The following is a 14,027-nucleotide window of genomic DNA, read 5'->3' as shown; positions in this document are numbered from 1 at the left end:
TATGGCAAGATGCATTATCATCTTGAAAAATGATTTCATCATCCCCAAACATCCTTTCAATTGTCCAAAATATCAACATAAACTTGTGCATTTATTGATGATGTAATGACAGCCATCTCCCCAGTGCCTTTACCTGACATGCAGCCCCATATCATCAATGACTGTGGAAATTTACATGTTCTCTTCAGGCAGTCATCTTTATAAATCTCATTGGAACGGCACCAAACAAAAGTTCCAGCATCATCACCTTGCCCAATGCAGATTCGAGATTCATCACTGAATATGACTTTCATCCAGTCATCCACAGTCTACAATTGCTTTTCCTTAGCCCATTGTAACCTTGTTTTTTTCTGTTTAGGTGTTAATGATGGCTTTCGTTTAGCTTTTCTGTATGTAAATCCCATTTCCTTTAGGCAGTTTCTTACAGTTCGGTCACAGACGTTGACTCCAGTTTCCTCCCATTCGTTCCTCATTTGTTTTGTTGTACATTTTTCGATTTCTGAGACCATATTGCTTTAAGTTTTCTATCTTGACGCTTGATGTCTTCCTTGGTTTACCAGCATGTTTGCCTTTAACAGCCTTCCCATGTTGTTTGTATTTGGTCCAGAGTTTAGACACAGCTGACTGTGAACAACCCAACATCTTTTGCAACATTGCGTGATGATTTACTCTCTTTTAAGAGTTTGATAATCCTCTCCTTTGTTTCAATTGACATCTCTCGTGTTGGAGCCATGATTCATGTCAGTCCACTTGGTGCAACAGCTCTCCAAGGTGTGATCACTCCTTTTTAGATGCAGACTAACGAGCAGATCTGATATGATGCAGGTGTTAGTTTTGGGGATGAAAATTTACAGGGTGATTCCATATTTTTTTTCCTCTGATTGTCTAAAAAAGTAACCGTTACTGACTGCCACAATCTTTTTTTCTTGATTTCTTATAGTGTTTCTTAAGCCAGAAAGTTGCCATTTGAAATGACTTTAGTTTTGTGTCATGTCTGTGATCTGCTTTTTTTTCTATAAATTAAACAACTGAATGAACATCCTCCGAGGCGGTGATTCCATAATTTTTGCCAGGGGTTGTATTAGCTCACGGTTGTATTGGTTCTTTGCCAGTTTTCCTTGTGCCTTCATACCCAGCTCTCGTTTTTGTATTTTCTGGATCTGCCCTGCTTCATTGTGTACTCGACCTCCTGCCCATTTGTTCCGACCTCGATTAGCCTGATAATCATTGTACTGCTGTGCTTTTTGGACTGCCTTCCTGTGTGCCGACCATTACATTCCTCCTCACTAAAGCCTTTTTACAACCAGAGCTGTGTCTGTGAGCCACGCATTTGTTTTCTCCCTAACCAGCCTGTCACAGATTTTGTCAAAATAATGAGTTGAAGGAACCTCTTATTTCTGACACAGGATTTTCTTTGGAGTCTTCAACTGTATCTCAGTGATATGAACAGAACTGAATGAACGCAGAATGCTGCAGACACTCCTCAAAGTATTTTCATGTGTTTTTGAATCTGGTTCCATAACCCCTCGATGTAAAAAGTTCAACTGTATATGTTTTTCTGCTCCCCCCCCCCCTCTCCTGTTATGGTGCTAAAATTAAAGGAAATGGACCAGCCATATGGCTCCTACAGACTTTTGGAACAGGGAATTCTACTGCAACTACAAAACACTTGGTTTTGTATGACACAACAGTTAAAATTGAGCCTAGATGTGATCTGTTTTCTCTTATGATGTTCTGCTTGCAGGCTTCAGTGACTGTGGACTCTGCCATGTTTGTACTCATGTATTTGTATACATATATGAATGAATGTTAGTAGTCACATTCCCGTCTCTGGACCTTTGGCCGTTAAGCTCAAGAGGCACCTGGGAAGAAGTTATCAATTCATGAAGTTGCTGAACCAGAAGAGTTTGGAAATGCTAGTGTCTTTGCAGGAAGGTTATGGAGAAGGTTAAGTTTTTTCAGGTCTTGGTGCTTCCTGTCTTCATATATGGTTGTGACACTTTGGTGCTGATCAGTGACCTATAAGGCGATGACTGGATTCATTTGGTACCAGGTCTCCTCAGATGCGCCGAGAACCCTGGAATGCCTTGTGTCAATGGATGTGTAGAGAGGTGAATGAGGAGTATCACTTGCATTGTGAGGGACTGTCAATTGTGGCAACTTGGCCACGTGACACGTTTCTCTGGTCTTGATTCAGTCCACAGGGCCTCAGTGTGATAAGGCCAAAGGGACTCTGGAGTTTCACTACCAGTAGCAGATGGATAGCTACTTTACGAGAAGTGGGAATGGACCAGTTGTCTGTCTGAGTGGTTATCATCAGGGTGGTCCCATTGTGTGGTGAAAACCGGTGATACACCGTGTCCAGCACATACTCCCAGACCTCGACCTTACATGACCTTCACAAACACATTGACCGATTTTCAAAAATATCCTACCTTTTACTCTGATTTGAAGAGAATTACACGTTGATGTTGCCAAAAATTTTCCAGTTTCAATTCTGAAGAAGTAGGTGTCTGAATATCGTGGGAATTAAACTGGTGAACAGGGGTGGTGGCAGTTTTTCTCAGACAGGTTTTCCGGTAATCGTCATTGGATAGGCATTGTCTGTCTTTGAGCTGTTAAAAATGACATTTGTTTGGATTGGAGCCGAATTAGCATTACTTTTTATCCAAATTCCATAAATGTTCCTGCGGCGTTAAATGTAGTTGATTCAGTGCTGTAGTTGCAGGGGATTTTCAGACAAGATCCATCAGGGCCTCCAGTTCCACTGGTGCAGTAATGGACAAATGTTGTACACAATCTGCCAAAACACCTGTAAAAACAAATTACATGATTTAAACAAATTTTGTGATTTAAAAAAAAATGTAGGAAAGCATTATGCCTATGATACCAAATAAATGAATAACTCAAAATTTCTGCAGCTGTATGCTGTGTGTGCAGACGTGGTTCTACATTTGGGAGTGATGGGCTTTGGATTGCAGCTCTCACGCTTAGCCTGCTGTAGCATTACCACCGATTTCATCCTACACAGATTACTACAAAGATGAAACAGTGGAAAACAACATTGAAACTGTATGTCTCAGTGATGTAGTCTAACACATAAGCTCTAGAGGTAAAGACAGGCCGAGTTGGTTTGTCATTAGGATGAACCAGTAGCTAGCTTACTAGGCTAAGATGATAGTGTATGGCAAAGATGACAAAATCTATAGAATGAAGCTGACATAAGCAATTGTTTTTTTTTTTGTAGTGATACTTAAAATATGTTCATATATAAATATATCATATGTTACAAAGAAATATATCCTTATTCAGGTTGTCTATCAGCGTCCATATAATTTGTAGCCGTATAATCTGGAAGCGCTGGATCTAACAGATACTTTCCGTAATATGTAGCCTTTCCGATGGGGGGGGGGGGGGGGGGGGGGCATGATTGGGGTAAGCGCGGTATAGAAAATGAATCATGAACGTCACTGAGGTCTTCAACAAGCTGCCTCAGAGACAAATCATCAGACTATCTGTGAAGACACTCAATCTGGTACTTTAGAGATATTGAGCACTAATATCAAACACATAAAATGCAAAACGGTAGATAAAAGTGGATTTTACATAATGTCATTGGATCCACCACCATGTTATTTTCGTATCTGCACTAAACATTAAAATCTGAATGAAAAACATGAATCAAACCTTAGTGCTGTTTCTAAGCCTGTAGGACCTGTGGTTGTATTCATCATGAACAGCCATTACAGACAAACAAAGTTTCAGCTCAAAAGGTCCACTAGGTTGTGCACAAAACCCCACATTTATATCGATGATATTTTCTAAAGCAAGTTACTTTTGTCAGAAAAGTATTTAACATGTTTGACTTATACATACAGTAGTGTTCAGAATAATAGTAGTGCTATGTGACTAAAAAGATTAATCCAGGTTTTGAGTCATATTTCTTATTGTTATCATGGGAAACAAGGTACCAGTAGATTCAATAGATTCTCACAAATCCAACAAGACCAAACATTCATGATATGCACACTGTTAAGGCTATGAAATTGGGCTATAAATAAAAAAAGTAGAAAGGGGGTGTTCACAATAATAGTAGTGTGGCATTCAGTCAGTGAGTTTGTCAGTTTTGTGGAACAAACAGGTGTGAATCAGGTGTTTCCTATTTAAGGATGAAGCCAGCACCTGTTGAACATGCTTTTCTCTTTGAAAGCCTGAGGAAAATGGGACGTTCAAGACATTGTTCAGAAGAACAGCGTAGTTTGATTAAAAAGTTGATTGGAGAGAGGAAAACTTATATACAGGTGCAAAAAATTATAGGTTGTTCATCTACAATGATCTCCAATGCTTTAAAATGGACAAAAAACAAACAAACAAAAAACAAACAAACACAGAGACGCGTGGAAGAAAATGGAAAACAACCATCAAAATGGATAGAAGAATAACCAGAATGGCAAAGGCTCACCCATTGATCAGCTCCAGGATGATCAAAGACAGTCTGGAGTTACCTGTACGGCTGCCTGTGACAGTTAGAAGACGCCTGTCTGAAGCTAATTTATTTGCAAGAATCCCCCACAAAGTCCCTCTGTTAAATAAAAGACGTGCAGAAGAGGTTACAATTTGCCAAAGAACACATCAACTGGCCTAAAGAGAAATGGAGGAATATTTTGTGGACTGATGAGAGTAAAATTGTTCTTTTTGGATCCAAGGGCCACAGACAGTTTGTGAGACGACCCCCAAACTCTGAATTCAAGCCACAGTTCACAGTGGAGACAGTGAAGCATGGTGGTGCAAGCATCGTGATATGGGCATGTTTCTCCTACTATGGTGTTGGGCCTATATATCGCATGCCAGGTATCATGGATCAGTTTGGAAATACTTGAAGAATTTGTAGCGTCAACAGCAGATGCTACTATTATTGTGAACCACCCCCTTTTCTACTTTTTTTTTTTACTAATAGCCCAATTTCATAGCCTTAAGAGTGTGCATTCATGAATGCTTGGTCTGTTGGATTTGTGAGAATCTACTGAATCTACTGGTACCTTGTTTCCCATGTAACAATAAGAAATATACTCAAAACCTGGATTAATCTTTTTAGTCACATAGCACTACTATTATTCTGAACACTACTGTATGGAGCTGAGCAGCAGAAAACATTAATGAAGATGTTTTTGTTCCTTCTGCCAGAGAACAACATCAAGCTGATCCAAGCAAAGTGAATTTTAAACCCTGCAAAAAGTGTCCAAAGTCATGCACATCCAAACCGGTCCAAACCAAATACACGCTGAGTGCTGGGCAGGACTGACAAAATGATCAAAAGCAGAACGAGTCCACACACCAGTTATTGCTCCCCAAAACACTCTATTTGTTGACCACGTAACGTCAAAAGAAGACGGATTAAAGCGTCATTAGCTTACATTAAAAAAAATTTAACTTCTTATAGGCGGTGTAATTCATGCTTCCATTTACTTATTTTCTATACCAGCTTACTCAGTTAAGGGTCACGAGGGGCTGGAGCCCGTCCCAGCAGTCATAGGGCAAGAGGTGGGGTACACCCTGGATAGGATGCCAGTCCATCACATTACGCGGTGTAATTACTTAATATAAAAGAACACATTATGGATGAGGCATATCACTTGCTTTATGAGAGAATGTCCACTGTGATGTTTTGGCCATGTGGCCCCACTAAGCATTTTCTCTGGAAATTATCCAACACGCAGGTGGCTCAGTATGGAGAAGGCCAAAGACATGACCACCTTTCATCTAGCTGTAGTAAATACATGGTTACTTTTAAATGGGGATGGACCTGCTCTCCTACTTGGTGGTATGCACATGCGCACGCATGCACGCACACACTGGGGGTGTTGGGCTGTCATGTTTGACACACCAATGCAATGTTGCATAGAAGTCGGGGACCATACCTCTGGATTGGCAAAATGGTGTGGTGATCCCCATCTTTAAAAAAGGGAACCAATGAGCATGTTCGAATGATAGAGGACTCACATTTATCAGCCTCTCTGGGAAAGCTTATGTCAGGGTGCTAGAGAGGAAACATAGATGGTTATTCAAACCTCAGATTCAAGAGGAGCAAGGCAGGTTCCATCTTGGGGTATGGAATGGTGGACGAAACCTTTACCCTTGCAAGAATCTTTAAAGGGTCTTGGGAGTATGACAGGGTTGCCCTTTGTCACCAATCCTGTTTGATGATCGGATTTCAAGGCACAGTCAAGGACCGCTGGGTCCCTCCCTGACTGCGCCTTTCCAGTTTGGTGACCTCAGAATTGCATCTCTACTTTTTGCTGATGATGTGGTTCTGCTAACTTCATCAGACTGTGATCTCTGATGATATCTCAGGGTCTTGTTGATGGGTGGGATTGATACGATGTTTTGCGATGCTGTAATGTTGTTCCTGTGACCCAGTGCCAGATAAACGGTTGAAGATGAGTGAGTGAGTGTGTGACTGTAACGTTGAGATGAATAAAGAACTGAGCCAAAAATCGAAACTTTGGATTTGCTAATTTACTCTTCAATCTTCAGCTGTGGTCATGAACTTTGGGTAAGGTCACAGGTATAAGTGGCAAATAAGATTAGTCTGTCAGGTATCTGGCTTACTCTTTGACAGAATAAGAAGCTCAAATCTCCGAGAAGAACTTGGAGTAGAGCTGCTGCTTCTTTTCATCAAAAGGAGGCAGCTGAGATGGTTCAGACATCTTGTGAGGATGCCCCCTGGTCATCAACCTAGGGAGGTTTTCCAAGCATGTCCAACTGGAAAGAGACCTGGGGGAAGACACACTAGAAGGAGTACATTTCTCCAACTGGCTTGCAAACATCTTGGTATCCACCAGGAACAGTTAGAGCACTTGGCCAAGGATAGGGAAGTTGTGGAATGAGCGGCTTGGTCTGCTGTCACCACAGCCCATACCCAGATAAGCAGGAGAAAATGAGTGAACATTTACAGTGCATCCAGAAAGAAGTCACAGAAGCTAGGGACAAAATTGACCTTAGAGGAGATATTTGAGGCTATAAAGAATATACAGTAGTGTTCAGAATAATAGTAGTGCTATGTGACTAAAAAGATTAATCCAGGTTTTGAGTATATTTCTTATTGTTACATGGGAAACAAGGTACCAGTAGATTCAGTAGATTGTCACAAATCCAACAAGACCAAGCATTCATGATATGCACACTCTTAAGGCTATGAAATTGGGCTATTAGTAAAAAAAAAAAAAAAAAGGTAGAAAAGGGGGTTTTCACAATAATAGTAGTGTGGCATTCAGTCAGTGAGTTTGTCAATTTTGTGGAACAAACAGGTGTGAATCAGGTGTCCCCTATGTAAAGATGAAGCCAGCACCTGTTGAACATGCTTTTCTCTTTGAAAGCCTGAGGAAAATGGGATGTTCAAGACATTGTTCAGAAGAACAGCGTAGTTTGACTAAAAAGTTGATTGGTTAGGGGAAAATATATATGCAGGTGCAAAAAATTATAGATTGTTCATGATCTCCAATGCTTTAAAATGGACAAAAAAAAAAAACAAAAAAAAAAAAACAGAGGCGTGTGGAAGAAAATGGAAAACAACCATCAAAATGGATAGAGGAATAACCAGAATGGCAAAGGCTCAACCATTGATCAGCTCCAGGATGAACAAAGACAGTCTGGAGTTACCTGTAAGTGCTGTGACAGTTAGAAGATGCCTGTGTGAAGCTAATTTATTTGCAAGAATCCCCCGCAAAGTCCCTCTGTTAAATAAAAGACGTGCAGAAGAGGTTACAATTTGCCAAAGAACAAATCAACTGGCTTAAAGAGAAATGGAGGAATATTTTGTGGACTGATGAGAGTAAAATTGTTCTTTTTGGGTCCAAGGGCTGCAGACAGTTTGTGAGACGACCCCCAAACTCCGAATTCAAGCCACAGTTCACAGTGAAGACAGTGAAACATGGTGGTACAAGCATCATGCTATGGGCATGTTTCTCCTACTATGGTGTTGGGCCTATATATTGCATACCAGGTATGTCAAAATACTTGAAGAGGTCATGTTGCCTTATGCTGAAGAGGACATGCTCTTGAAATGGGTTTTTCAACAAGACAATGACCCCAAGCACACTAGTAACCGAGCAAAATCATGGTTCCAAACCAACAAAATTAATGCCTCGCAGATGTGAAGAAATCATGAAAAACTGTGGTTATACAACTAAATACTAGTTTAGTGATTCACAGGATTGCTAAAAAGCAGTTTGAACATAATAGTTTTGAGTTTGTAGCGTCAACAGCAGCTGCTACTTATTATTGTGAACAACCCTTTCCTACTTTTTTTTACTAATAGCCCAATTTCATAGCCTTAAGAGTGTGCATATCATGAATGCTTGGTCTTGTTGGATTTGTGAGAATCTACTGGTACCTTGTTTTCCCATGTACATTAAGAAATATACTCAAAACCTGGATTAATCTTTTAGTCCATAGCATTACTATTATTCTGAACACTACTGTACAATCTGGAAAGGCAGGAGGACCGGACGGGCTGCCCATAGAAATGTACAAAAGGTTTGAATCAAAACTTAAATACCTATTTAGAAATGTTTCTGAATCTGTTCAAAATGGGATACTCCCAACTACCTTGAGGGGAGCCCTGATTACTTTGCTTCTGAGGCCTGGAAAACTAAATAAGTGTGATAATATGCATCCAATTAGCCTGTTGAATTCTGACTTGAAGATTCTGTGTAAAATTTTGGCAAAAAGACTATAACACTTGTTGCCAGCAATTATAAAGGAAGATCAAAATGGGTTTATGACTGGCCATGAGGGATGCCACAATGTAAGAAGGGTTTTGAATATTCTACATGACCAAAAGGGGTACCAGATACTGCTTTCTTGGCATTAGATCAGTGGCGGATGCTGGTCTTTCAAGGAGGGGAAGCTCAATTTCGGCCTACATCATAAAATGTGTCAGTTTATTTATACGTAAATTCTACCCTCCGTTCCTTTTCAAGAAAAGGATCTGTGACCCTGTCGTACCAACAAGGCGTCTTTTCCAGGGACTTGACTAGTGTCCTCTCAATGGCCAGCAGAGCTAGGCTGCTTAAACGGCCATGGCCCATGGTGCTGCGGGTTTACTTGAGCCGCTTTAAACAGGAGAAGCTCCTCTCTACACCTGCAGATGTAGCTCCAATCGTTGCCACTAATGACAATAGTTTGTACACCTGAGGCATTCCACTGTCCAACTCCATGTCTTTCAGAAACAGCAAGAAATCACATAGATTTCCCCTGTTGCCCTGCAAGTCCTGGTTTGAATATAGGACTTGAAGTTCAGACCTCAGTCTCCCTGAATCAAAGAACTAGCCAAAACTTTTCAGGACACTCTGAAATGCCTCCTCTGGAAACACTTGTCTCATCTCATCAAATTTCCCTGGATTGACCAATTCCAAGAAGTGCAGACTTTCCAAATTTGCAAAACGCTGAGGTAGCTGCTCTGTGAGATTGTCTAGGATGGCCATGTACAGATTTCTGTAGCGCTCCTTGGGATCCTGTAGTTGTGACAGATGGCATTTTCTCATGGGCTCAGTTTGTGGGTCTGATGTGAGATCTGCTGCTTTGGCATAAACAGCTTGGAAAGCCCCCTCTGACCTCTTCTCTTTGACAAAAGCAAGAAGAGACTCAGTTCTTTTCTTGCAGTACAGAACATCCATAGCCCTCTGCTGGACAATGTCAAACACCACATCAGTCTCAGAGAAGATTTGTTCATATGTGTACAACATGAACACAAACTCAAAATCCTCCAGTTTCATCAGGCCTTTGGCACAGTCTAATGTGTCATAATCCATGGACTTATCTGCAACGATCATCTCAAAAGTTTGCAGGAGGGCATCATAATTGTTTGCCACAGTGCTCACTATCCGTGATGTGAAATTCCATCAAGTAGGAGCATTTGTGGGCAACCTTGAGCAGCCTGCAGACTCAAGAAAAGACATCCTCTTTGTGGATTTTGAGAAAAATGTGGCAAACCCAGAGAGTGATGCAAAAAATATTCTGCACTCAGATAAGCATTTAGCCCCCTGAGACAGAACCAGATTCAGTCTGTGTGTATAGCAGTGCACAAACATTGCGCTGGGGGCTGTTGCTTTAACTTTGGCCTGCAAACCATTGAGAGCTGAAGCCATGACAGCAGCCCCATCATAGGTTTGCGCCACAAGTTTCTCCCTGAAATTGTAGCCCTGCATGTTCTCATTCAAGACTTCAAAAACAGACTGAGCATCTCTTCCCCCAGAAACATCAAAAAATCCAATAAAGCGCTCCTGAATTTTACCTGCCCTATCCACACAGCGAACAATGACAGAGAGTTGAGCATGGCAAGCTATATCAGTTGTTTCATCCACCTGCCATGCAAAAAAGGCAGCAGCCTGGATTTCATCCTTGATCTCATCAGAAACAGTGGCTGAAAGAGCAGAGATCAAGTCATTTTGGATTGCATGGGACATACCAGAAAACACAGCTGATGACTGGAATTGTGTGGCCAGGACAGAGTCATATTTAGCTAATGTTTCATTAAACTCCCTGCAATTCCCCTTGCTGGATGATTCAACACTCTCATCATGCCCCCTAAATGACAGCTCCTGACGGCCAAGCAAGGAAGTCACATCAATAAGGTGGTTTAGGAAAGTTCTGTTTTGTTTAACTGCTTCATTGTTTTGCCACTTGAATGCCAGCGCCTTCATTGATTACATGCTCAACCCTGACTCTGCCCAGGCAACTTAACCTTGCACATGCACTCACATGTTCATTGCTTTTTTCATGCCCTGTCAAAGTTGGACAGATCCCCAAAACCCACTTTTGACCAGACAACACATCCCTGAAATGGTTTCATCAAGAGGCATGGCCAACAGTACATTTTATTTGTTACAGCACTTCCAGTCAGCCAGGTCATTTTATCATACCAGGACAGCTGAAAAGACCTGCTACTTTTCCCCCACCAAATTACTCTGAGGAGTTGATCTGCCCTGCTGTTTAACTCTAAGTTTTTCTTCGTAAGGAAGACTATCAAATGGCTTTGCCAAAATCTGGTCCACAACATTCAAATTGTCTGCCATTATGTGCAGCTTGCTATCTAGCTAGCTCACTAGCTGGGACTGGCGCGAGGCTCGTGTGAAGTTTGTCCGCCTGTGAGTGCTTAGTGACGGTGGAGGAGCTCAGCAGCACCCGCTGCTCGGTAGGGACAGAAACTGCGATAGAAGTCAGTCTCCAAACACAAGCAGCTACAAAAAAAGAACACCAGAAATAGAAGCTCGATTTGTCGCTAGTTATTTTTCCACAAAGAAAATGCCGCTAAGAGGATTAGGAAAGTCTCCGGTTCAACTCAGAACAGAATGAAAATTTACACCAAAAGATCGCTGATTCGCTCATTTCGCTGTCAATCAAAAAGGGATTCAGCCTCAGACAGATCATCCAATCATCATGCAGAAGCTGAGCGTCCGGGCCAGCCCACTGCCCCATAGACCCCCAGACATGCTGAGTGTCCGATGGGCGGGACAAAGCCCAGCATTTATCCAATGACTCGTCTCGTTTCGCTGCACTCTTTGTAGAGATGGGATTTATGGCTCTTTGGGGGGATCTGGATCTTTATGGCTCGTTTCTTTCAAAGAGCCGTTCAAAAAACTGGCTCGTTTTTTTTTTTTTTTTTTTTTGAAGTATTTTAAGCTTAATTATCAATTTCCGCCATGTGCGCATTCTTGGTGGTGCATGCTGCAGCGGCGTGCATGCGCACTTTGCCATTACAATGCATTCTGGTTAGAAATTCCTAGCGCCATTTGTGACATAAATTGATAATTAAGCCTAAAAATATTGAGAGAGAGAGAGAGAGAAATGAGCCATCTCAATGTCACTTTTCAAATTTGCTCCCCTATTCTGTCTCCCTACCTTTTCTGCCAGCAGTGGACATCGACATGAATCCTTGGGGAGAACAGCACGCTCAGGCAAAAGACTGGTGTTGACTGACTGAAATCTCGTTCCAAACGAGAAGAGAACAGGGAATAGAAACCTGACATTAAACCAAACCTGTTGTTGGTTAAAGTAGCCAGTAGATGGCGTTAACGCATTGTAAATAACCAAGGAAACCCATACTGAGAAACAAAAATGAATGAAAGGTCATTAAGACAACACCATTTGTTTTTGTTCTTTCCATATATTTTTTGATTTTGAAAGTTTTTGTATTGCACCTGTTCTTTTTTCTATTCACTTTAAATCTGATATCACAGCCTTTATCAACCATTATCTGAGTTTGAATTATTTGGAAATACTGATTATAACCCCATTATAATATGTTGAAAAGAATTTTGGTCTGAATTCATTGTAAATATTCCACTAGGTGGTACAATATTTTCGCACCACAAGAACTCCCCTCCCCCCTGCAGGAGTACTCGTGAAGGCACATGCTGCCTGTGCCCTCCCCCCGTAGCTGCTCTCTTTCTATGTTGGGGGGGGGAGCCACAGCCGCAACCGGATGTTCCTGGGAGCTGTGTGAAACAAACACGCATGGGGAAAAAAAAAAAAAAAAGAACGACAAAAAGAACGGCTCCTGCGCAGCCGCGACTCGGCTCCCTTCGTTCACATTAAAGAGCCATTCAAAAGAATCGGCTCGTTCGCGAACGTCACAACACTAACTCTTTGCTTCGCTATTGAACTCTGTGGCTCAGCGTCCACAGTTTAAAGCACTGTGAAGCTGCGGGAATGAGTGAGAGGAAAGTCGCGTTGTTACCAGTGATAAGAAGCTGACTCTGAACAAAAGTTGAGCGCGTTGTAGCGCATATTTAGTCAATGACATGTACACACAACAGTATTTATTTGATCACTTATTTTTTGACATTTTAGGGGAAGCTGAGCTTCCCTTGCAGTCTTAGAGCAATCGCCTCTGCATTAGATGCTGAGAAGGCCTTCAACAGGGTGGAATGGTCTTATTTATTTGAACTCCTTTTGGTTTTAGAGAGGGCTTTTGTAATTGGGTGAAACTTCTGTACAATGACCCCATGCAGAAATAATTACTAACAACATAATCTCTAAACCAATAAGAATTAGAAGAGGCTGCAGACTGGGTTGCCCCCTGTCTCCCCTTTTATTCATAATCGCTATTGAACCGCTCGCTATTGCTGTAAGGGAACAGGTATAAAGGTGGGAGGACTTGAGCATTGTATAGCTCCTAATGCTGATGATGTGATTCTTTTTCTTAAAAATTTGGAGCAATCAATTCCAACACTTCTGGACCAAATCAAAAAATTTGGCTGTATATCTGGCTATGAAATACATAAGTCAAAATCCTCCATAATGCTCCTTAATTCGGAGGAGAGGTCTAGACCACCAACATGCACTCGCCATTTTAGAATATCGAATACTTTTACTTACTTGGGCATCCAGATTGCTCCTAAATTGGAAGTTGTTAGTTCTAACTACGGTCCAACTATAAAATCCATTACTAAAACAGTTGAGAGATGGTCAAGACTTTCAATATCCCTAGTTGGTAGAATTAACATACTTAAAATGAATATCCTTCCCAGGCTACTATATCTATTCCAGAATATCCCCTTGTCGCCTCCTCCAGACTTCTTTGCAAGAGTAAAGAAACTGTTTACTAATTTTTTAATGGAACAACTGACGCCCCAGGCTCTGTCTGTCATTACTATTCCTACCCTATGACGGGGGAGGGCTCCGGTGCCCTAACATGGTGTGGTATTATTGGACGGCTCAATTAAGAACATTGTCATTTTATTTCACCATCGACGAAGCTCCAACATGGAGGGCTATTGAGGCATTTCCTCTAGAACTTCCACTTCCCGCTTATCTTTATTCAGATAAACCCAGAAACCTCAAAAAGATAACATCTAATCCCATAGTGAACAACATGATTGAAATATGGCATGAAGTAGTAAAAAAAAAAAAAAACTGAAAAAGAAAGAGAGAGAGAAGAAAAAAAAAAAAAAAAACATCCTCCCTCTCTTCCCTTAGCCCAGTTTGGAGTGATAAACATTTTGTGCCAGGTAATGCAGATGCTG

At 41.4% G+C, this 14,027-nt stretch overlaps 1 protein-coding gene across 1 annotated transcript in view; it reads right to left on the bottom strand.

Moving 5' to 3' along the window:
• si:dkeyp-28d2.4 (sialic acid-binding Ig-like lectin 12) overlaps positions 1–14,027 on the bottom strand; it is a 73,339-nt gene that overhangs the window by 57,369 nt on the left and 1,943 nt on the right. The window contains 4 exon segments of the mRNA XM_034171200.1: positions 2,436–2,574; positions 2,576–2,691; positions 2,694–2,750; positions 2,753–2,812. Coding sequence (XP_034027091.1) covers positions 2,436–2,574; positions 2,576–2,691; positions 2,694–2,750; positions 2,753–2,812 — 372 coding nt within the window.

This window comes from Thalassophryne amazonica, chromosome 1 (assembly GCF_902500255.1).
Source record: "Thalassophryne amazonica chromosome 1, fThaAma1.1, whole genome shotgun sequence".
Lineage (NCBI taxonomy): Eukaryota > Metazoa > Chordata > Actinopteri > Batrachoidiformes > Batrachoididae > Thalassophryne > Thalassophryne amazonica.
The sequence above is the reverse complement of the archived record's forward strand: the minus strand, read 5'-3'. Positions and strand labels throughout refer to the sequence as shown.